This window comes from Marmota monax, unplaced genomic scaffold (genome assembly GCF_021218885.2).
Source record: "Marmota monax isolate L192 unplaced genomic scaffold, Marmota_monax_Labrador192_F-V1.1 WCK01_AAM20220418_F8-fsc00130, whole genome shotgun sequence".
NCBI classification, from domain to species: Eukaryota; Metazoa; Chordata; class Mammalia; order Rodentia; family Sciuridae; genus Marmota; species Marmota monax.
The window spans coordinates 1,841,639-1,867,475 of record NW_026693244.1 but is presented as its reverse complement, the minus strand read 5'-3'; the positions used below and the strand labels follow the sequence as shown (position 1 = coordinate 1,867,475).

At 35.8% G+C, this 25,837-nt stretch overlaps 1 protein-coding gene across 2 annotated transcripts in view; it reads left to right on the top strand.

Annotated features, from left to right (window-relative positions):
- Sgtb (small glutamine rich tetratricopeptide repeat co-chaperone beta) overlaps positions 1-24,013 on the top strand; it is a 42,801-nt gene extending 18,788 nt beyond the window's left edge. The window contains exons 6-11 of one of the 2 annotated variants that reach the window (XM_046456140.2): positions 13,300-13,404; positions 19,431-19,557; positions 19,674-19,736; positions 21,924-21,961; positions 22,207-22,290; positions 23,818-24,013. In XM_046456140.2, the coding sequence (XP_046312096.1) occupies positions 13,300-13,404; positions 19,431-19,557; positions 19,674-19,736; positions 21,924-21,961; positions 22,207-22,290; positions 23,818-23,929 (529 nt within the window). In that variant the 3' untranslated portion in view covers positions 23,930-24,013. Of the gene's footprint in view, positions 1-13,299; positions 13,405-19,430; positions 19,570-19,673; positions 19,737-21,923; positions 21,962-22,206; positions 22,291-23,817 lie in introns of both variants that reach the window. The other variant, XM_046456139.2, reaches the window with a different exon arrangement.
- Positions 24,014-25,837: the final 1,824 nt, after the last annotated feature.

The window sequence follows — 25,837 nt, the reverse complement described above, 5'->3', positions numbered from 1 at the left end:
TAAACATTGATGTGGCTGTGTCCCTGTAGTATGCTGTTTTATTAAGTCCTTTGGGTATAGACCGAGGAGAGGGATAGCTGGGTCAAATGGTGGTTCCATTCCCAATTTTCCAAGAAATCTCCATACTGCTTTCTATACGTTTTTCCCCACATCCTCACCAACACGTATTGTTGTTTGTCTTCATAATAGCTGCCATTCTGACTAAAGTGAGATGAAATCTTAAGAGTGGTTTTGATTTGCATTTCTTTAATTGCTAGTGATGATGAACATTTTTTCATGTGTTTGTTGATTGATTGTTCATCATCTTCTGAGAAGTGTCTCTTCAGGTCCTTGGCCTATTTATTGATTGGGTTATTTGTATTTTTGGTGTTTAGCTTTTTGAATTCTTTATGTACTCTAGTGATTAGTGCTTTATCTGATGTGAGGGGTAAAGATTTGCTCCCAAGATGTAGGCTCTCTATTCACCTCACAGATTGTTTCTTTTGCTGAGAGGAAACTTTTTAGTTTGAGTCCATCTCATTTATTGATTCTTGATTTTAATTCTTGTGCCACAGGAGTTTTATTAAGGAAGTTGGGGCCTAATCCCACATGATGAAGATTAGGGCCTACTTTTTCTTCTATTAGACGCAGGGTCTCTGGTTGTATTCCTAAGTCCTTGATCCATTTTGAGTTCAGTTTTGTGCGTGGTGAGAGATAGGGGTTTAATTTCATTTTGTTGCATATGGATTTCCAGTTTTCCCAGCACCGTTTGTTGAAGAGGCTATCTTTTCTCCAATGCATGTTCTTGGCACCTTTGTCTAATATAAGATAATTGTAGTTTTGTGTGTTAGTCTCTGTGTCCTCTAGTCTGTACCATTGGTATATGAGTCTGTTTTGGTGCCAGTACCATGCTGGTTTTGTTACTATTGCTCTGTAGTATAGTTGAAGGTCTGATAGAACACAGATACAACATATCGAAATCTCTGGGACAATGTGAAAGCAGTTCTAAGAGGAAAGTTCATTGCATGGAGTTCATTCCTTAAAAGAAGAAAAAGTCAATAAGTGACTTAACATTACATCTCAAAGCCATACAAAAAGAAGAACAAATCAACACCAAAAGCAATAGGAGACAGGAAATAATTAAAATCAGACCTGAAATCAATGAAATTGAAACAAAAGAAACAATTGGAAAAATTGACAGAACAAAAAGTTGGTTCTTTGAAAAAATAAAAAAATTGAGAGACCCTTAGCCATGTTAACAAAGAGAAGGAGAGAGAAAACTCAAATAACTAACTTACGTAGTGAAAAAGGAAATATCACAACAGACACTCCAGAAATACAGAAGATAATTAGAAATTATTTTGAGAATTTGTGCTCCATTAAAATAGAATATATCAAAGACATCGACAAATTTCTAGAGTCATATAATTTGCCAAATTGAATCAGGACGATATACACAATTTAAACAAATCAATTTCAAGTGATGATATAGAAGAGCCATCAAAAGTCTACCAACCAAGAAAATCCCAGGGCTGGATGGATACACAGCTGAGTTCTACAAGATCTTTAAAGAAGAACTGAGGGCTGGGGATGTGGCTCAAGCGGTAGCACACTCACCTGGCATGCGTGTGGCCCGGGTTCGATCCTCAGCACCACATACAAACAAAGATGCTGTGTCCGCCAAATACTAAAAAATAAATATTAAAATTCCCTCTCTCTCTCCCTCTCTCTCACTCTTTCTTTAAAAAAAAATAAAGAAGAACTGATACCAATATTCTTCAATTTATTTAAGGAAATAGAAAAAGAGAGAGCACTTCCAAACTCATTCTATCAGGCCAATATCACCCTGATCCCAAAGCCAGGCAAAGACACATCAAAAAAATGGAAATCTTAATTTTATTTGTTCGAAAAAATTACCTTTGTTAATTTTTCTAGCCCAGAAAAATAGGAAGTCCAAATAAGTTGTGGAAATGAAGTCCCCAAGCTGTGGCTTAATGTTTGATTTCTATCTCTGTAATCAGATATGTGTGTGTGTGTGTGTGTGTGTGTGTGTGTATATATATATATATATATATATATATATATATATATATATACACATATATATATATAATGTTTTAATTTAGCATATGAAACTGAAATGAATACATTTAAGAGTATCTTGAAATGTTATGACCACATATAAATGTTATCAGAAAATTTCTCATTTATAGAGTACAGCAAGTCATATACTTTTAACTGTGAACATGAAACATCTAAGCCTAAACAAATAATTTATTTTAATGAGATTAGAGTTCACAAATAGTCTTAGTCTACTAACTCTGTATTGGAAGAGATTCTTGGCAGTATTTCTCTTTGCTTTTTATTTAATTATTGTTAAACTGGAATCCATAATTATGCTCCTTTTTTGCATTTAAATAGTATCTTTTCCTCTGAGGAATACAGTAATAGAGCATGCTAATTAATATTAAATAATTAGAAAAACTTATTTGTATATCTCATATACATGCTAAGTAGAACTTCAGTATCCTTTTGAGGTTTTTTTTTTTTTTTTTTGAGCCTCTTGTAGCTATAAATATTTCACTAGCCTGTAGCCTTGCCAATTATCCCCTTGCCATTTTTCCTGGCCAGATGCATGCTGAGAATTGGAAGCTCAGAAAGCAGATCTAAATCTTGTTTTTAATTTTAATTTTTCCCAGTTATATTTCTAATTAAAATATTTTCCACATTTTAAGCTCACTAGGATGAACTACAGTTTACTTTATATAGAAGTGACTTTTTTATGTGTTAGAAAATGATCATTTGGCACAGTTCTTTTGCACAACTGTTTATTTTCTAGTATGTATCTTCTGTTTTGGCCTTTAAGGATCTTACTGATGCTTCAGAATACTTAAACACTTCTTAAGAACCAATTATGTATTTTGCCTTTTTTTCTAGACATTAAGTATTTATAATGTGTAACACTTATATAGGTTTTTGATATATTCTGCCTTATTTTATATGCATATTTGTTCTTTTTCTTCAGGGAAGGGAAAAGACTAGAGCTTGTATTTGTTTATATCCCCTAAAACACCTAGCACTGTGCCTTAATGGAATTCAGCCAATTTTTTGTTGGATGAATGAAGTGTATAAAAGGAATATAAGAAATTTTCAGTGATGTTGAATCAACCAGATATCCACATTAAGACTTACCTACATAAAGTAACAAATAACTAAAGTATTTTCAATTACCTCATAGTGTGAAATGAACAGCAATTTTCTATGTCTTCTGTTCCCATACAAACTTGGTGTTTTATTTCTTTTCTACAACCTCAGTGCTGAGTATATTACTTCAACCACAGTAGAATTGTGCTTCTAGGATGAATGAATTCAATGACCTAAGCAATAAATGGAATAAAAGATACACAAGAAAGAAACTGAGTATAGTGGTGCAATGCCTATAATCCCAGCAATTCAGGATGCTGAGGCAGGAGGATTGCAAGTTCAAGGCCATCCTCAGCAACTTATTGAGGCCCTAAACAACTTAGTGGACCCTGCCCCAAAATAAGAACTTCAAAAGGGTAGGGATGTAATTCAGTGGTAAAGTGCCTTTGGTTCAATTCCAGTTTTTTTAAAAAAAATACACAAGAAAGAGAACATGATGGGGGGAATTTGTTTAGAAGGCCTCTCAGGTGATATGGAACTAGAGATGGACCTGTTTTGAAGAGCAGGTAGAACTTGGATAGGTAGAAAAGATGGGAAGACATTAAAGATTGGAGAGTATAACATATGGCCTTCTTAGCTCTGAGAAAGAAGGGAGTAGAGATCTCATGATTTTGCATTTTGTTTTCCTACTTCTGTGTGAGCAGTCCGGTCAGTCATTTCATGGGTTTTAAACTTTATTTGTTGAACTTGGATTGGATCTTAGTTCTGCTGCCTACTAGCTGTGTGCTCTTGGGCACTCAATGTTTTTAAACCTGAATTTATTCACTTGTAAAACAAGGGTAATAGTATTTCAGAGGATGTTATAAGGAGTGATAAAGGCCATAGCATAGTCCCAGACGTCCAATATTTGTTTCATTCAAAAACAGTATAACCTTTTTTTCAGTTGTAGGAATGTGTTTTTGTTACAGTTTATTTATGGGTGATAGGGCACATGTGAGGTAACTGTAACTTTTCTTCCACCTAATTTTGTTTAAAAATAGAAGACTATTCATGCTTTTGTTTTAATAAAATAGAGAAAGCAAGGGTGCCTGAAAATACAGAGCTTCTGACTGTGTTGTTCTATTGGAATTTCATTAGTTATGCCCTGATAACCAGAGAGCAAAGGCAGAGGACAGACTACATTGTTATTCAGTTCAGACCTCGGCATGTTCGGCTTCATCTCACAAGAGACTCAAATCTAGCTTGTATTCTCTTTGCTTTCCAGGCCTCCCTCCAAGTCTCAGCCACCTCTCCCCTTCCTTTCGTGAGCTGCATAAATCTGCTTTCACCATAGCTTGCCATTTGTGATCTAAAGCTGTCAAGATTGAAACTCAGTCATCCTCTTTCTTCCCACCCACCCTCTTTCTGAATCGGATCCTCCTGGTTTTATTTCTCTCTTGTTGTGAGTATCTGAAGACAGAGATCAGGGCGTCTTCCTTTATGCTTCCCTTGTTCATCTACCTCTCAAATAGCTCATTTGTTTCCTTCTCCTTTAGTTCAGGTTCTTTTGCTAACTGAGTGCAACAGAGACTTAAAGTAGCCTCACATTTCTATTAACCAAATGTAAGCTAATTCTCTCTCTCTCTCTCTCTCTCACACACACACACACACACACACACACACACACACACATCTAGCCTTTTTCTTTTCTGTTAAATTTGTTATCTTCACTTTTTCTCCTACACCATTCCTCTTCTACTACCTATGCACATGTAGCATCAAACTTCCTGATTTCTTAAGAATACTATGGTGCGACATTCTCCATGCTTTATGTGCTTTCCCTTCTGCCTTCAGTATTTTACAGCTAATCTAATTGGTTGTACTGCTAGTCATCCTTCAAAACCTGTTAGGTATTGCTTTTCCAGGGAAGATGTTCTTAATTTCTCCTCTTCCAGCCTCCTGACCATGCCCCTACAGCTTTCATATCCTATGGTGTGGTGCTGTCCAATATGGTAGTCCCTAGACACATGTAGCTATTTAAATTTAAATCAATTAACATGTAATAAAATTTAAATAAATTAAAATGTAATAAAAGGAAACTGTTCCTCGGTTGCACTAGCACATTTCAGGTACTCATTAATCACTTGTGGTAGGGAATGCTGTGTTGGATAGTATGGTTTAAGAACTTCTCTGTCACAGAAATTCCTGTTGGATGGCTCTACATAGGGCTGACCATACCTTTCTCTGCGCTGGTTTTCCTTTGATACTTTCTTGGTTGTATTTCCTATACTGTTATTTACTTATCTTGTTTCTGTGTTAGACTATGGAAGGTTGGAGGGCAGAGGATATTCTTTTCATCTCTTTATAGTGGGTTTGGGCTCAGAGCCTAGCATATCAAAGGTATTCAACAAAAATTTGAGTTGCACTGGTTCAGTGAAGTTTAAAAGGGAGATTGGTCTCTAATGATGAAATAGTCACATGGCAGCATGTTTGTGTGTTTTTTTTTAAAACCAGTTTACACCTATTAAAAATCTATTTGAATTATTGAGACAAATATTCATATACATTTACCTAATAACCAACAACAGGTGATATTTTGTCACTTTTACTTCCTCTTTCTGTTTTTCTCTCTGTTGGGGAATGTGAGTATATGTTTGAACATGTATACATATGTGTATATATATATATATATATATATATATAGTGTGTGTGTGTGTGTATATATATATATATATACACACACATATATATAATTTTCTTGCTAAAATGTGTGTGTATATACCTATATATACATAATTACATACGTACATATTCACATTTAAAAAAATATTTTTTAATTGTCAATGGACCTGTATTTCATTTATTTATATGCTGTGCTGAGAACTGAACCCAGTGCCTAACACATGCTAGGCAAGCACTCTACCACTGAGCCACAACCCCGTTCACATTTTTTAAAAACACTTTCTTGCTTTGTGAGACAACAGGGTATTTTACATTTGCCTTGTATTTTCCTTGCCTTAGACCTGAGCTCAGTTATTTCTCTAATGACCCTGTGTTCCTTTCAGTGGAGAATAGCATTTATATACTAATATCTGGTAGTGAGACATGATAATTGGTACTGAGATATTATTGCTTCTAGGTTTTTTTTTTTTTCGGTGGACTGACGTAGGCAATATATTTTTTGAAAAGTCATCAGTTTAGACAGATAACTTTAATTCACATTCCATTGTCATTATATTTCTGTTGTCCTTCTCCCGGATTGAAACCCTGCTGTCCAACAACACCAGAATACTCATTTGCTCTGTCATTCAGTATCCTTCAACTGATATCATAATACCAGTACTACACCACTAACAAGCCTACTATACTAGGTGAAGTTGAGAATTTCTTTGTAATTTTTCTTTTTGTTCTTAGAATACATTTCAGGATATATATTCAGAATACTATACTCGAAAGTTGCTTGAGTTCTTTCTTTTAAAATTAGGATTACTTGTTTCTGTTTTACTCAATTTGAAGGTTTTCTTTTCCTTCTTTTTGAAGTCTTGTTCCCATTTCTATCCAACCCATTGCATTTGCACCCATTTCCTAGAAGTTGAGAGTGAGACCTTTAACATAGTTTTGACTTCTGAACCATGGAAATGTTTCACATAAAGTTAAAGGATGATCAGTACTGACTCTATATTTAGCAAGGTTCTTTGCCTTTTGTCTGATGTTAATGTTCTATACTGGCTGGGTTTCTTTGGTTGTTGTTGTTTGTTGGTTTTGCTTTGGCTTTCATTTCATCTGATTGTCTTTTTCTGTTACTTTAATTTTAACCTGTACATGATTATATTTTGGGTGATATCTTGTATCCAAGCTGAGAATTTCCATTTCCCATAGGCAACTTCGTGATTACTGATAAATTTGAATTGTTTTTTGCTTTCTTATGTTTTTAAAGCATGCTCCCCTCACCCCACTTGGCTTCTCCTTCTCCTGCCTTTTTTTTGGTTGGAAAGAATCTTCATTTCTTTCATTTTAATTATTTGGGAGTTTTACATTCCATATCTGTTCTTTTAATAATCATCCTTGTCATGCATTACTTTGCGTTGTATATTCAGTCAAATAGACCCATTCCTCTTTTCACATGAACTACCAAAACAGGTTTGTTAAATATTTTATCTTTGTAATTGAATTTCTTTAACTGAACCAAAGGACTGTACAGTTATCTTTTAATAAGCATTAAAAAAGCTTGTAACATCAGTTAGAAAAGTAAGCCCCTCAGACCTGCATATGAAGAAAGATTGACAGAAAACTATACTCAAAACCACCTTTTCTTTGTAGTTTTTCAACCTTTTCTCTCTCCCTAAACCCTGCCTCTTGCTCCCAATGGGCCATAAGCACTCTTCAGGACAGAAGTGTTATTTTGCTTATTGCCATATCTATTATTAAAAGTGTGCATTAGGAAATCAATGATAGATATACTAATTGAATGAATAAAGAAGAAATATTTCATCTGGAGAAGAATTAGTGGAATGGTAATGGGATGGAGAACAGGAGACATGGAGAATTTCAGTTGCATGCCAACAGTAATTATACTTGTTTGGTATTGTCTTGACGATGGAGGTGAGCCCTACCAGAGGGAGACAGCACTATCTGCTCTAAGGTTGTGTAGATAGTTCTAAGTGGCTTCATTATGTTGTAAGTTTCCAGTCATTCCCACAAAGGTTTCCTTCCTCCCTCCCTCCCTTCCTTCTTTCCTCCTTCCTTCCTTCCCCAGGGGGATGAATTCAGGGGTACTTAACCACTGAGCCACATCCCCAGCCCTTTTTTATATTTTATTTAGAGACAGGGTCTCAATCCGTTGCTTAGGGCCTCTCTAAATTGCTGAGGCTGTCTTTGAGCTCTCCATTCTCCTGCCTCAGCCTCCTGAGCTGCTGGGATTACAGAGTTTTGAGGTAGAGGTGATACAGCAGGCATTAACAGATCAGATAAATGGTCCCCAGTTGCTCTGAGATTCTGTGCAAAGTGGGTCGAACACATTGCCATCCTTAATTTATACCTGGATTTAGGTACATAGTTAAGATGTTTTTTGTTTTGTTTTGTTTTGTTTTCATGATACTAGGGATTGGACAGGGGCACTCAACCACTGAACCACAACCCAAGCCCACCCACACTTTTTTGTATGTTTTATTTAGAGCAAGGCCTTGCTAAATTGCTGAGGCTGGCTTTGAGCTCAAGATCTTTCTGCCTCAGCGTCCCAAACGGCTGGGATTACAGGTGCACCACTGCACCTGGCACAGTTAACGTTTTATTTTTCATCTTAGACTTGATAAATCATTTTAGATTTTATTTATTTGTTCCTAGATAGTCTTATATATGCTAATGATGTGTGTGAGAATGCTAGAATGAGGATTAGTGTATTAGGGCGTGAATATACATTTATTAACGATACAATTTAATTAAGCAGGGCTGGGGGTGTAACTCAGTTGTAGAGTACTTACTTGCTTAGCATGTTCAAGGCCCTGAATTTGATCCCCAGCACTGAAAAAAAAAATTAAGCAAAGAAATACAATAGAAATACATAAAGTCAACATTAAATTCAGAATATATTTATACATTAATGGCTTAAAATACAATCCACATGGTATTATTGTTTCCTTTGAAAACTTTTGCTATATAACATTGAGAGTATGCTAAGTTGTATGTATTAGAATTTGATTTCTGATTACATTTTTAAAAATCAAATTCAGTTATCAAGATATAAGTAATTCCTTTTAGTTTCCTGAAGGCATTTAGTACATATTTAGTTAGAAATTTGTTGTTGTTGTTATTTTTTAAAGCCATGTCATTGTTTCTCTGTGTACCCTTTTCAGAATGTCCCTACCTCCATCCTTTTTTTTGATACCTTTACCCTTCATACCTTTTATATGCATGTGTATAGCCACATACACTGATTGGAATAGAAGATCCTTAGCAGAAAGAAATGAGACTGGGCATTTGCTGTTCTACACAATCACCTTTTGAAGATATACAGAATGAGATGTCCATGATATATCAGATTCAAGGCCTGTGAATAAGGACTCAGAATTGCCTTTCCTATAGGATCTGGACTTCATATAGATTGCATACTTAGCTGTACAAGTCCCTCTCCCAGGGTCTGTACTTAGGTATAATAAAATCATTTTAAAAAAACTGTCTTAAAGCTTAGGCCATTAACTCCTCCTTTCTTCCCAGTAATGTTGTTACTTCATAGGAGAAATTTGGTTTGGTATGTTTGTAATCACAGATTCAACTTCCTGAGTTGGCAAGATTTAAGACATTATCTACTTTCAGAAATGTTCCTTAGGCAACTCAAAACAGCAGGTGGAATAGCCAAGTAGATTTGAAAGCTTCCAGGACATGTTCCTTGCTCTCTGGACCAAAATATAAAATCATCCAAGGAAGAGATGTTGGTCTTGAGCCAACACCTCATTCCTCTCCTATTGTTGCTATGATACACAGTTTTGGTTCTGAATGTATTGTAATTTAGAAAGCCGAATTGGGCGTAAGTATGATTCATGGCTTTTTTTTTTCCCCCTAATGCTGGGGATTGAACTCAGGATCCCTGCATGCTGGGCAAGTGCTCTACCTTTCAGTTACACTCCCAGGCCAGTGTGAGTTCTTTTGAAATCTATTTTTTGGGAGTTTGTATGCGTGTGTCAGCCATTGACATGTCTATAATCTGGTGAAGGCTGGATTTGAAAATTTTCCCAGAGTTAAACTACTCTAAAAGGAAAACCTCAACTTGTCTGGAAGCTTGTTAATTTTACACAATATAACTTTAATAAATGCATATAGGCCTGGAGTACTTGCATTAGATGGGGAATATAAGTGACCCAGACTCATGTGTTGTTAATCTGCTCTGCGGAGGCCTGCCTCTATGGGAATTCCTCAGTGTTATGGCCCACAGATGGTTATTCATTTTCCCAAACCAGATGGTGAGGGGATTGTAAAAAAGAGAGACACATACAAAAGTACAAAAAAAGTGGGACCCGGTGGATCAGCCAAACTTCTGATGGAAGAAGACTGACTATAAGCAGACTCAGAACATTTATTATATAGGTTTAAACATCAAAAGGATTTATTGTGAGAAACCTTCTTTAAGATAAACAAAACTAAAGTTGTGGGTAAAACAGCCCCATTAGAGCTTATCAGCTTATGCCTGTAACTCTCTACCTCAGGGCAGCATTTGAACCCGAGCCTATGAACTAATGAATTTCGTGGCTGGCATAGAATCTCCCTTGAGCAGGGTGTCACCTTATCTATTGGGCGATCTTTGATTGGCACCCTTGCACTGAGAAATTCCCAAGGAACCATCCTGTTGATCAGAACTAACTATCTGTTCCCCTTTCTTTTGTTTTTAAATATTTATTATTTAGTTGTAGTTGGACACAGTACCTTAATTTAATTTATTTATTTATGTGGTGCTGAGGATCAAACCCAGGGCCTTGCAAGTGCTAGGCGAGCACTATGCCGCTGAGCCACAACTCCAGCCCCTGTTCCCCTTTCTTTTTCTTCCTATTATATGGTTAATTCTTTAAGAATTTTTGGTGGATTTATAGTTCCAGGTTCAACTTCCAGGACTGGCAATCTTACTTTTACCACTTCTCTCCAGGATTCATTTTACATAATGCATTCTGTTCATGGAGATCTAATAAATAATTAATCTATTTTCATGTCCTTTCAGTAGTTATGAAGCATAATAATAAGCTTGATGTGATATAGAAAACAGTATTAAATAATGCGAAGTCTATAATTTAAAGGATAGGAGATTAGAAAATACTTACGGAATGCTGATGATCAGCAAGTGTTAAAACTTGGAGATAAATTACATTTTAGTCAGTTTCATTGTTTTCATGTGAGCTTACTAGAGTTCAGGTAAGTCCCTGAAAGAAGTTACCTTTGGCTAATTTCAAGGAAGCAGATCTTAGGGCAGTTAAACAAAACTTTTTTTTTTTTTTTAACGTAGTTAAAACAACAAATGAAATTATAGGAGAAGAAGAAAGGTAAACAAAAGTAAAAATGAGAGTAGTGCTTCTCAGCATGCAGTGGGAGGGGACAGTGATGTCAGAGAGTTTGGGATAGTGTGGGGTATTTTCAGAGGCCTTTTGTCTGCAGACTCAACATAAAGGAAAGTCAGTTTCTAAGCTTACAAGCACAAGTTTTCAGAAAATGCTTCCTTAGCCTTTATTAATAGAAGTGACCTAGGCCTTGGAGTTCCTGTATGAGGCAGTGGGGCTACAGCACTGTGCTTTGTGGGGGTATTATAAGAAGTAATTATGACACATGGCCCTGGCACCTGATCACTGTTGCTCATACATCTACTGATTTTTAGCTGCTGGCATTCCCCTTGTTTCCTGAGAATTTTTCTTCTTGCCACATTAATTTTTTTTTTTTAGTTGTCAATGGATGTTTATTTTATTTAGTTATATGCAGTGCTGAGAATCGAACCCAGTTCTCACACATGCTAGGCAAGTGCTCTACCACTGAGCCACAACCCCAGCCCTTGCCACATTTTTTATTGGTGCACAATGATGAGATTTGTTGTTACATATTCATACATTCACAAAATATAATTTGCCAGTATCACTCTCCAGTACTTCCCCCTCTTCTCTCTCTGTTCCCTTTCTTTTACTATCTCCCTTTGATTTTCATTAGATTCTGACCTCCCATCTTTCTCTTTTTCCTCTGTAGCTTCCACATAGGAGAGTAAACATAAGACCCTTCATCTTCTGATTTTGACTTATTTTGCTTAACATAATGACAATTTCATTTTTCTTTATGTCTGAATAAAACACCATGTGGCACATATACCACATTTTCTTTATCTTTTCATCTGTTGATAGATTGGTTCCATAGTTTGGCTATTGTGAATTGTGCTGCTATAAACATGGGCAGGCATGTATCACTGTAGCAAGATGACTTTAATTCTTCAGGATAAATACCAAGGAGTGATATAGATGAGTCATATGATGGTTCCATGCCTAGTCTTTTGAGGAATCTCTGAACTGATGCCCTTAGTGATTGTACTAATTTACAGTCCCACCAACAGTATAAAGTGTTCCTTTTTCTCTACATCCTCTTCAGCATTTATTTTTATTTGTATTCTTTTTTTTTCTTATTTTTTTATTGGTTGTTCAAAACATTACAAAGCTCATGACATATCATCTTTCATACATTTGATTCAAGTGGGTTATGAACTCCCATTTTTGCCCCAAATACAAGTTGCAGAATCACATCGGTTACACATCCACATTTTTACATAATACCATATTAATGACTGTTGTATTCTGCTACCTTTCCTATCCCCTACTGTCCCCCCTCCCCTTCCCTCTCATCTTCCCTCTCTACCCCATCTGCTGTTGTTTAATTCTCTCCCTTGTTTTTTTTTTCCCTTTCCCCTCACAAACTCTTATATGTAATTTTGTGTAACAATGAGGGTCTCCTTCCATTTCTTATTTGTATTCTTGATGAATGCCTTTCTGACTAGCTGAGCATCCTTCTTAGAGTTCCTGTTTTTCTTCCTTGTTTCTCTTGTGAGTCACTTATTCCTACTTGGGAATATTACTGGGGGGATTTCACAAGCACAAGGATTTTATTCTATGGAAATATTCTTATTCCAAACTTGACATTTTAAACCTTTTCTTGAGGGACAAGATTATAAGAACTTCTGGGAGACTGAAAGAAGTTTAGTCTGCTTCAGAAGTGAATAAATGGAAGGATCTGTCTGACTGTCAGTGGACTGGGGTATTGCTTTTATTTGTACTTGAACCCTACTATGAAAATGATCAGTTGACTGCACAGTGTGATCTCTGCAGCCCTTCACAGCATGCACTCACTCTGTGTGCTTAATAGTCCGGGTGCCCTGTTTGTCTCAATTTTCTGTTTGGGAAAATTAGAAAAATAGTAAGTAGGTAGATAGATAGAGTGTATGACTTATATAGTTTATCTTTTCTGTAGCAAAGAGTGAAAAGAAGCTTGCATATTTGTTTTCTGAAAAGAATTTTCTGAGCTTTTAAAAAAATTTGATCATATAATTATCTTAGTATAACTGAGAAATTTAGTAGGAGTGAGTAACCATTTGGAATAAGGAAAATGTAGCTTTTTTAGTACCTGAATATCTAAATTAGTGTCTCGGTAGCTACTTACAATAAATCTCTCTCTTTTTTTTTCTTTTAGGGCTGCTGCTCAAAGCAAATTAAGTCACTACACAGATGCAATAAAGGATTGTGAAAAAGCAATAGCAATTGATTCAAAGTACAGTAAGGCCTATGGGAGGATGGGGTAAGTTCTGGGAGAATGTTCAAAGTTGTACCAAGTAGTATCAGAGACACTGTTCTTAATGGTTTGATTATGAATTTCCTGTTTAGTATTACCCTCTCTGAATTAATAAGAAGATAAATATAAGGGAGGAATTGACTACAAATTTTGTGACTTGAGAGTAAGGTGACTAGTTATCTTATGACTGATTGGTTATTGAAGAAGATGGTATAACCACACAAGCAGAGTCATTTCTTGTCCATAACCACAAATCTAGATGAGTACCCAACACTGGTAGACAGTCCTATTTTTCTTACATCAAAATTCACCTTTTCATTCTCTCATGCAACTATTTTGCACCCACCCTTCACATTTCCACTGCTCCCCTTCCATGGTGACTCTCAGTTGATACTGCTTTACACTTAATTAAGAAAATAGACCTATTTTGAAGAGTAACAACTCATCTTCCTATTTCTGAGTCCACCAATCTACTTGCATTTGCATCTACAAAGATTGCCTTTTTTCTATAGATTGCCTTTTAAAATGGAAGGGTTCTTAAGAACATCACTTCCCTCCATATTTTAAGATCTCATTCTTTTGTACTTTTGACGTCATACTTGTAATTATCCCCTTTATCTTCTACAACACTAGTTTTCCATCTCTAATAGATAATCGCTGGCATGTGCAAACATCATAGACTGGAATCATCCCGTGTTCCTCTCCAGCTGTTGTCTCACATCCCAGTTCTTTTCTCTGTAAAGCCCCTGATGATTATCTGTACCTCCTGTCTCATCTGCATCATCTCTTGTTCCTTATTCATCTCATCCAGCAGGCCTTTTGTCTATGTGATAGCTTATTTTGTCAACTTGACTGGGTAGAGGATCCCCTTTGTAAAACATTTCTGGGTATATCTATGTGAATATTTCTGGAAGGAATTAGCATTTGAATCTGTAGATTGAATAAAGATCATCCTCCCCAATGTGGGAGGGCAGCATGCAATCCTTTAATGGACTAAATACAACCAAAAGGCAGAGGAAGGGTCCATTCACTCTCTCCTCCAGCTGGGCATCCATCTTCTCCTGCCCTTGGACCTCAGTATTCCTGGATCTCAAACCATCGGCTCTTCTGGTTCTCAAATCTTCTGGGTTGGACTCTACTACACCACTAATTTTCCTGTACCTCTGGTTTACAGATGGCAAATAGTGGCACTTCCTACCTTCCATAATGAGCTAATGCTTCCTAATAAATCTTTCCATATATCTCTCTTTATACTATTGGTTTCTGTATTAGTCTGGATAACCCTAATACAGTCACTCTGTTGGTGAGATCACCAGTTTTTGGTATTTTATTGGAGCTAGTATTCAGTTCTGTATCTTCACCCTACCACATTTATATTATTTGGTGCAATTATCATAAGTTTGACAGATTTCATCCTCTATGATTTATCACACTTGCCTTGTTTTCCTTCTACTTCACTGTGTGCTCTTTTCTAGTCTTCTTCTTCTTCCTTTTTCACCTCTGAAAATGATGTTTTTTTCAGGGCTTTATCCTCTTCTACTGCTGTTTCTCTTCTGATTGCATCCTACCTGAGACTTTTTTTGGGGGTACTTGGGATTGAACTCAGGGGCACTCAACCACTGAGCCACATCCCCAGCCCTAGTTTGTATTTTATTTAGAGACAGGGTCTCACTGAGCTGCTTAGCACCTCGTAGTTGCTAAGCCTGGCTTTAAACTTGCATTCCTCCTGTCTCAGCCTCCCGAGCTGCTGGGATTATAGGTGTGCACCACCATACCTGGCCTGCCTTGCCTCAGACTTTTAAAGTCCATTTGTAGTTGTTACTCATTATTTGTAGGTTCTGTATGTATGATTTGCCTTTTTGATAAAATTTATGTGTAATCCACAATTCAATATTGATTTATGGTCATTGATTCTGTGGTCACTTATGAACATTCACAAGTAGTGAAAATTTCGAGTTTTCTGATGTGTGTTACTGTCTGAGGTAGATAACATGATAGTCTTCTTTTTTATTTTAGCTCACGCTGAAACAGTCTATTTGGTGGTACATTGTTTTTGTATTTTTAAATCTTTTGTGATTTTGCTGCTTATGGTAGTCCAAAGTGTAGGCCGAAGTGTTCCTAAGTGCAAAAAGATTGTAATGTGTCTTATGGAGAAAATGCATGTGTGAGATAAGTTTTTGTTTAGGCATGAGTTAGACTTGTGGCAGTGATTTCAGTGCTAATTAATAAAAAATGTATATTAAATAAGGTTTATTTAAACAGAAACACATATACAACAAAGTTATGTATTGATCAGGTGATGAAAATGTTCACAGAGTTTCACAGGAACCTAACCCTATACTTTCACTAGGAACAATTTAGTATTTGCTAATTCATGGAGGCTTTATAGAACATAACTCTGTGAATGAGAATCAACTATATATGTTGTTGGATCTCTTAAATTATATGTCTGAACTTCAAACTCATATATTCAACCACTTCTCATTATGTTCAGATATTTAATAGGCATTTTGTTTTAAACAGAGCTCTTGTTCCATTCTTAAATCTTCCCATCTCAGTAAATTATACCATCATTCATCTACCTAGTGTTCAGGTTAAAAGCTGAGGAGTCAGTCTTTATTCATATTACACCTGGCACATCTAATATATTAGCAAGTCCTGTCTATTCTAGTTTCTGAGTGTATCTTAGACACAGATATTGAGCACTCTCTTGCTTACAGGCCTAGTTCAAACTGCATTCTCTTACCTAGACTACTGCAGTCACTTCCTAACTCGTCTCCCTGCCTCCATTCTGCCTCTCACTCTGGCTGATCCTCTAGAGAAGGCAGAGTGAGCTTTCTAGAATACATAATTTAGATCATGTCACTCCACTACAACTAGAATAGAGTCTGAGCTCCGATGATCCTATATAGCACCTGACTGCTCTGACAGCATCTATTTCTTTTTTTTAAATTTATTTTTATTTATATATAACAGCAGAATGCATTACAATTCTTATTACATATATAGAGCTCAATTTTTCATCTCTGGTTGTATACACAGTATATTCACACCAATTTGTGTTTTCATACATGTACTTTGGATAATAATGATCATCACATTCAATCATCATTAATTATCCCATGCCCCCTCCATTCCCCTCCCACTCCTCTGCCCTGTCTAGAGTTCTTCTGTTCCTCCCATGCTCCCTCTCCCTATCTCACTATGAATCAGCCTCCTTATATCAGAGAAAACATTTGGCATTTGTTTTTTTGGGATTGGCTAACTTTATCTTCTCTAACTCCATCCATTTATCTGCAAATGCCATGATTTTATTCTCTTTTATTGCTGAGTAATATTCCATTGTGTATATATGCCACATTTTAAAAATCCATTCATCTGTTGAAGGGCATTTAGGTTGGTTCCACAATTTAGCTATTGTGAATTGTGCTGCTATAAACATTGATGTGGCTGTGTTCTTGTAGTGTGCTGTTTTTAAGTCCTTTGGGATAGACCGAGGAGGGGGATAGCTGGGTCAAATGGTGGTTCCATTTCCAACTTTCCAAGAAATCTCCATACTGCTTTCCATATTGGCTGCACCAATTTGCAGTCCCACCAGCAGTGTATGAGTGTACCTTTTCCCCACATCCTCATCAACAATTATTGTTGTTTGTCTTCATAGCTGCCATTCTGACTGTAGTGAGATGAAATCTTAGAATAGTTTTGATTTGCATTTCTCTAATTGCTAGTGATGATGAACATTTTTTCATGTGTTTGTTGATTGATTGTACATCTTTTGAGAAGTGTCTCTTCAGGTCCTTGGCCCATTTATTGATAGGGTTATTTGTTTTTTTGGTGTCTAGTTTTTTGAGTTCTTTATATACCCTAGAGATTAGTGCTCTATTTGATGTGAGAAGTAAAAATTTGCTCCCAATATGTAAGTTCTTTGTTCACCTCACAGATTGTTTCTTTTGCTGAGAAGAAACTTTTTAGCTTGAGTCCATCTCATTTATTGATTCTTGATTTTAATTCTTGTGCCACAGGAGTCTTATTAAGGAAGTTGGGGCCTAATCCCATATGATGAAGATTAGGGCCTACTTTTTCTTCTATTAGACGTAGGGTCTCTGGTTATATACCTAAGTCCTTGATCCATTTTGAGTTGAGTTTTGTGCATGGTGAGAGATAGGAATTTAATTTCATTTTGTTGCATATAGGTTTCCAGTTTCCCAGCACCATTTGTTGAAGAGGGCTATGTTTTCTCCAATGCATGTTCTTGGCACCTTTGTCTAATATAAGATAATTGTTGTTTTGTGTGTCAGTCTCTGTGTCCTCTAGTCTGTACCATTGGTATTTGCTAATTCATGGAGGCTTTATAGAACATAACTACCTAGTGTTCAGGTTAAAAGCTGAGGAGGCAGGAGGATCTTATGTTTTGGTGCCAATACCATGATGGTTTTGTTACTGTTGCTCTGTAGTATAGTTTAAGGTCTGGTATAGTGATGCCACCTGCTAAGGATTGTTTTGAACTATTCTGGGTCTCTGATTTTTCCAGATGAGTTTCATGATTGCTTTTTCTATTTCTATGAGGAATGTCATTGGAATTTTTATCAGAATTGCATTAAATCCGTACAGTGCTTTTGGAAGTATGGTCATTTTGATAATATTAATTCTGCCTATCCAAGAGCAAGGTAGATCTTTCCATCTTCTAAGGTTTTCTTTGATTTCTTTCTTTTAGTGTTCTGTAATTTTCATTATATAGATCCTTCACCTCTTTAATTAAGTTGATTCCCAAGTATTTTATTTTTTGACATCATCTCTTTCTACATTATTTTCTGTGCTTCTTCCTCTTCAGTCTTTGTCCTATACTTTAAGCATACCAAGCTTTCATCTTTTTTAGGGAATTTGTGTTTACTGCTATTTCTATTTAGAATATGCCTCCCCTGATTTCCTGGTAACCGCTTTCTTCATGTCATATAGGTCATCTCAGTGTGGCATTTTTGAGCAGCTCTTTCTTTATTCTCTTTAGTATCTATTCTTTTTGATTGCATATTTCATGCCTGTCCTCCCCAAGTAGAATGAGCTTTTCTTAACGTGAGAAAATTTATCTTTTTCATTGTGGAATCCTGAGTATTCACAATAGTCCTGGTATATAATAAGACTTTAATAAATATTTATTGACTGTTTATTAAGGTTGGGTACTCTGATTAAGTATCTTTCAGGGTTGATGGGTGGAAAATTAATTTGGTTGTGAGAATTTCTCTGTGGTTGATTAATCAAAAGTCTGTGAGGTAAGTCAGAATAAGAAAAAAAAATTGGATTAATATGTTAAAAACAATCTCAGCACAAACAAAACTCCCCAATACTATCTTTCTATATATAGCATTATTGTTTCATTCTGAAGTAATTTTCCAATAAATAAATTATAACTAGGTGGAGACAAACATTAACATTTAATAACTAATTTTTATTTGTGCCTGGGTAATAATTTGTTATTTGAGTTGTAAAGAATGCTAATTTTCTCTATTTAACAAAAATGTCTTGTTCAGGATAGTCATCTGATACCCCGCAGCCTACTTTTTAAATAGAAAACTCATATTTATGGTTGCTGAAAGACACTATTAGGAAGAAAGAATGTGGGATGTTTTGAAGCATAGATATATTTTAGAGTTTTTAAAAATAGAACTAGCATCATGGATTTACATGACCACAGGGTTGTCAGCACAAATCTTTGCAGAGTTCACTCCAGGCATTCATAAAGCAAATTACCTCAATATTAGGCTTAAAAAAGGGAAAGGCAGATAAAGGTCATCTCTAAAGCATTTGTTCACAATCCGTATAGTATAACCAAACTTTTCAGCAAGCAGAATAGAGAGAAATACGATTTATAGAATCTTGGAATTAGAGGGAATTTTAGTGATACTCTTGTGAACCACAGTACAATATTAATAAGTTAAGTATAATATGAATTTGAATTATTAAGATTTGACTTTGTGATTTCCTGATGTTCTTTAGCATAACTCTTATACTCTATATTTACCCTGTATTTTTTTCAGGCTGGCCCTCACTGCTATGAATAAATTTGAAGAAGCAGTTACAAGTTATCAAAAGGCATTAGATCTTGACCCTGAAAATGATTCCTATAAGTCAAATCTGAAAATAGCAGAACAGAAGTTAAGAGAGGTATCTAGTCCTGTAAGTTGTTAATGCAGAATGAGTGAAATATTTTCTGTCATTCATAATTTATTGAAATTAATTTTTAGTGGTTGGAATGATTCTTAGATATAACTCTTCCACAGACAGGAACTGGATTGAGTTTCGACATGGCTAGCTTGATAAATAATCCAGCTTTCATTAGTATGGTGAGTATATCTCCTTTTACTGACTGTTTTACCTAGAGCTATATTTCCAAACTTTCATTTTTTCCATAGTCTTTTAAGAGATGGGGGTCTTGCCATGTTGCCCAAGCTGTCCCCGACTCTTTAGTTCAAGTGATCCTCCTGCCTTTGAGTAGCTGGAATTTCTGGCTCAGGACTTTTTAGAAGGGAGCTTCTGTGATGGTGGTAGTGAAATACCGGGGGCAGAGGCTAAGACAGGGATGCTTCACCAGTCTACTGCCTCTGAAAGAAGACAGGCATGGATGTCACAAAGCCCCTAAATTCCCCACAGTGGAATGAATATAAAACTCTGTGAACATGTGTGCTTTTCTAGGAGAAAACCATGTTTTTCATCAGATTGGCAAAGGAATCTGCAATTACACTGAAGGTTAAATTTCTTACGTGAAACTGGTCCTAGGAAGATATATCTAAGAATTTAAGTCTGAGAATTGAGGCTATAGTGGTTCTTTAAGCTTGTCGCTCAGCATTCAGCTTAAGCAATTATTTGGGGTTGCTTGAGCTATATAGTTCAGTGATAAAGTGTTTGTCTAGCCTGTGTAAAGCTCTTGTTAACCAGCACCACAAGGAAAAAAAAAGTGTATCTGAACTTTTCATGTCAGACTCTCATATATAAATTCTATTATACAAACCAACAAAATAATTTAGGAATCTTTTGGAAAACATACATGCTTTGATCCATTGTGTGGTAAATTTGATTTAGTGGGTATAGGCTGTTACCTGGGCATACAAAGCTCCCTAGAGAACTGTATACTTTGGATGAGGAAATATTCTGTCATACCTGTGCCCCTGGAAGGCAGGAAATCAGTTCTTATTTATCTTTGGTTTCTTCAAATAAATGTCATGGATCCATCCAAAGCAGTTGAAATGCAGATGACTCACTTCCAGTGAGATTAGGAAGTCTTTTGAGCGTTGGTAGTACCTCCACCCTACCATCAAATTTATTACCAACTTGCTGGCAAAGAAGTCTTTAATGTTTGTGACATTTTTTAAACCCACTACCCACTTTCAGGATTCAGGTTATGCTATTGTCTTTATGTAAGACATAAAAATGAAATTCTTTTTAGATTTGACTTAGGCTCCAAAGTGCTATGTGCCAAAATAGGGCATGACACCACCATGCAGGAGTTAAATAAGGCAATGATTAAAAACGTATTTTTGACTCTTAAAAATTGAGTCAGGGCTACTGAAAGAGGTAGTGCACACCTGTAATTCCAGCTTCTTGGGAGGCTGAGGCAGGAGGATCTTATGTTCAAGGCTTGCTCAGGCAACTTAGCAAGACCCTGTCTCAAACAAACAAACAAAAAAAAAACACTGGGAATATATAGGTCAGTGGTAAAATGACCCTGGGTTTAATCCCCAGTACTTGGGTCAGGGCTGATGATATAACACATGCTTAGCATGTGTGATGCCAAGGAATTGAGTAGCTGGAATTTCCGGCTCAGGACTTTTTAGAAGGGAGCTTCTAAAAGCTCCCTTCTAAATTCCCTGCTAAAAGTCAGCTTGATAGATAAGAAATGGGGTTTTGGAGAGTTATTAAGAGTTTCAGAGCCCTGCTTCATGCATGAAGTGGGAATCCTGCTTTCATCTCAGTCCTACTGAGCAAGGGCTTTTCTGGTCCATTCTGAAAGCCACACAGAGCAGTCACATCCAAAGGGTCTTTTGGGATGGACCCTTTCAAGTGTAGGAGATTTTTTTTTATACCTTTTTAAAAAATATATATTTTTAGTTGTAGATGGACACAATACCTTTATTTATTTTTATGTGGTGCTGAGGATGGAACCCAGTGCCTCACATGTGCAAGGTGCGCGCTCTACCACTGAGCCACAAACCCAGCCCCAGATTCTTTATACTTTTAAAGTTTCTATTTTTCCTTTTGGGTTAATTGATCTGATCAGCAATAGTAAGTGAACTGCTATCAATAGCCTTAGTTTATAGTGCTATTTATAGTATTGAATCTCATTAGCCTTGTAATATTTTTAATGTCAGTTTTCCCAATATCTCCTATTTTTACCTTCCCATTTACTTTGTGTAGCACTGAGTCTCTACAGGATGCTAGTACTTACATGGTTTAGCTTTCATACCTTTAAAAAAATCTTTGTTAAAGATCCCTATTAACTACCTTTAATGGGAGGTACTATTTTTCAATTCCAGGCAGCAAGTTTAATGCAGAACCCTCAAGTTCAACAGCTGTAAGTACACAGAAGGAGCTTGTTACATTTTCCTCTTCTACTTGCCAGTCTTTTAAGTTGAGCACAGTAGCTAAAATATGATAATACTTCCCTGAATGCCAGTCATTTAGAATTTGAAACTACAATTTGATCTAACCTCTTACATAATGTAGCCTTAGCTTTTTTTTTTTTTTTTTTTTGGTCCAGTTACCCTATTTGTTAAGAATATATCCTAATCTCAGTGATACATCTTTTGCATACCATAGAATGTCAGGGATGATGACAAATGCCATTGGAGGACCTGCTGCTGGAGTTGGAGGCCTAACTGACCTGTCTAGCCTCATCCAAGCGTAAGTCTCACTTAAAACAGAAGTAATGAAAATTTATTTTCTAAGGTGAGGGGCAAGGGCTTGCTGCTGTTGCTGCTTTTTAAATCTTTTACTGTTAATATCATTGGTCTCCTTAAAGTTATTAAAACTGAAAACAGTTCATAAGTAGGAGTTACTTTTCAGATTGAAAGGCAGGAATCCAAAAAACATGATGAGTCATCTATCTAGCTCTGTCTTTTAAGAAGAGCAATCACAGGTGTTCAGTATACATTTTTCCCTTCCCAATGGATCTTAAAGTATCAGAAAAATCTTGAAGGACAGAAATTAGAAGTAGGCAATTTACATCTCTATTCAATAGGTAGAAAAACTGAGGTATAAGTTAGTGATTTACTCAGGAGTTCAGAGCATCAATGGCAGGGTTTGGTGTATATTTATTCTTTTGATTTGCAGCCTAATTTTTTGTTACTTACTTTGTTGTCAGTATGAAATTAGGGTCCTCAGTTTCTTACTTGGGGTTATTAGTACTATCATCTTCATATATAGAGGGGCCTAAGGATTGGTGACCTGCTACTTGTAAGGGCATAGAAACAGTAAGAATCTTAAATCCAAATATATTATAATCTCATATGTAAAGTAGTTAATCTTCCATTTTTACCAATGAAGACCCAAGAAAAAGTTTTTTTGACAGACTTGAGTAACTACTCAGGGATATAAAAGTCAAATATCCACCTAAAATATATTTTTATATTGTGTTTAGTTCAGTGGTAGAATATTTGGTAAGCATTTCCAAGGCCCTGGGTTTGATCCCCAACACTGCAAAAATAAGTGAAAATAAATAAATGAAATCATGTTACATGTATTAATGTTCACACCTTTACTCAAATTTTTCAGTGTCTGTTATCACTAGAGAAATTTGTTATATCTTCTCATTTGAGCCCATTTCTTTTACTTGTATCCAGATTGCTTAAGATAGTTTGCTTTTTGAATATGTGTCTGATGTGGTCAACTGGAAGTTTTATATGATGCCACAAGTACCGTTTGCTGTTTTTGATCATGATTATAATCTCTTAGAATACTGTATTTTTAGAGTGATCTTTAACATGATTATTATGATTCTGACACATATAACTGGGGTCACAAATTTAGGAAACTTCTTTGCCTTTTTAAAAATCTGTTGTTAGGTAACGTCTGTAAGTATCTCAAACTGTCACACCTTGTCCTATAAGAAAGTAATAAGACTTTAAAAGAGTAGAGTATATTACCATAAATGCATTTCCTGAGCCCTTTGCTTATTGTGGATTCACCCAATCCAGGCACTCATTTTTTAGCTTGGGTATTTTGTTTTCTTCATTTGATCTTAGAAGGTTGAGAGTCAGTGTGTACACTATTAATAATACTATATGTATAATGCTATTGGGAAAGTCATGATTCTAAAACTTGTTTTATAGGAAAAGTTTCTTTTAGGTAGTCTCACATCTTCTGAACTTATTTTTGCATGGATATTATATGACTGGAAATTCCCTAATTTATTTTGCTTCTTTACTACAGGGGACAGCAGTTTGCTCAGCAAATACAACAACAGAATCCTGAACTTATAGAGCAACTGAGAAATCACATCCGGAGCAGATCCTTCAGCAGCAGCACTGAAGAACATTCCTGATTTGATCAGAATATGGCCCAGAATATAAATGTTTTATGGCTCCAAAGTATTCACTGTAGATAGTAGCCAAAAACAAAAACAAAAGCACCATATCTGATGTGTGAGAATAATGAAGGAAAACCTCTTGTGTATATTCTTAAAGAATAATTCTGTTTAGATAATAGGTTTATCACAAACAGAGGTGAACATAACAGACTCCTTTGGAAGCAAATGATTAGTAGCCTTGTTAAGTGTCAGTATGGCACTGGAACAAGGTTCCATCCATTTTGAAACTTTTATCATATTTGTATATTAGACTTACTAGCAGAGTATATTTATTGAACAGTAGGACTGTTTATTGGTGAGTTCTTTAGCTTTTAATTCCCTTCAGGAAGGTTTTTTTTAGCAGGAAGATAGGACTAAGTGGAAAAGTATCCTATGCAGGTTGAAAAGAAATATATTTGTCACTTGACAAGCGTGTCAGGAAAAGAAACTTATTACATAGGTTTAGCTTTGATAAGCGCTGTCAATATATGTCATAGGTGTCAGTACTGTTTTTGATGCTGCTGTCTTGATGAGTGACAGGGAGTCTTTAAGAGCTTGTGGAAAGCAGTTATTTGGTACAAGGGATGCTATGAAGAGAAAAAATAATGTGAATTTATATGTAAAGTAAAGGTAGGATGCTCAGGTTTTTTGCATAGTTCTTAAATAATCTTGTCTGCAGTTTAATATCAATAACATTAGCATGGCCAGTTATGATAAGTATATAATAAAATAACACTTAGAAATCCTTATTTATACTGATTAGGTTAGTGATATGTAACTGTTCAACTTAATTACCACAATTTCCCTGGTGGTAAACTTAGGTTTGAAAATTATCAAATATACCTATATTTAAATAAGCCAATGGCTTGACCCTAAGTTAAGGATTTTCTAAGTGAAATTTAATTATATACTCATAAACATTGATTTTTTTTTAAAAAAAAGTAATAATTATTTGATGGATTAAAAAATGCATCTATTAGTAACATTGCTTGTTCATGCAATCCTCTGCTATAATTTGGCTTGGCATGCCAATCTTATGCTTAACCTTAATTTGAGGCAATTTAAATATAACAGGAGACATAAAATTTTTTATTATAAATTAGATGCCATATTGGTTGGTAGGGGAAATGCCATTAGGTACTAATGGCATGGTTTTAAATACAGGGGAAAACAAGACAAGTCTAATTCCAACTGGGATTTTGTTGTTAATCTTGAAATTGGTGAAGTGGGCTAACCTGTAATGAGTTTATAAGTGTTATGAGGGAAAACTGAAAAAGAAGGTAATTTAAAAAATTTGTAAAATTGATGCAATAAGGACCTTACTATAACAGTTCCAAAAAGACTATTTGATACACTGAAGTTTCTCCTTTTTTTCCCCCCTTTGTGAGATAAGAACCATGAACCATGGTTTTGTAATTTCAGTGTAATCATCTCCTAGGGGAATTCATTATATATGCAGAATTGCCGCAGTCCAGCTGCAGCAAAATAACGGGGGGGGGGGGGGGGGGGGGTGACGAACAACTTGTGAACGTTGATACAGCAGGAGTAGGAGCCGTTTATTGCAGGACAGGAGCAGTATTTATACATTCCACACAGCTTATCTAATTAGCATAAACTAGATACATCAGTCAACCAATAAGGAATCTCCACACTTAATGGCTCGCTTTTGTTACTTCTCAAACCACTCCCTCTGGCATTTTGCCAGGTACCATCCAGACTTGTTTACGAACTCTAACATTCCCCTGGCAAAATGCCAGGTGTTATTTTTGACTTGTTTACAGACTCTAACACAGAATGAGGGCCACACTATCAATTTTTACTTAGTAAATACTGTATTAAGACGTAGGAATCAGCATTTTAAGTAGTGTACCGGTTTAGAGGTAG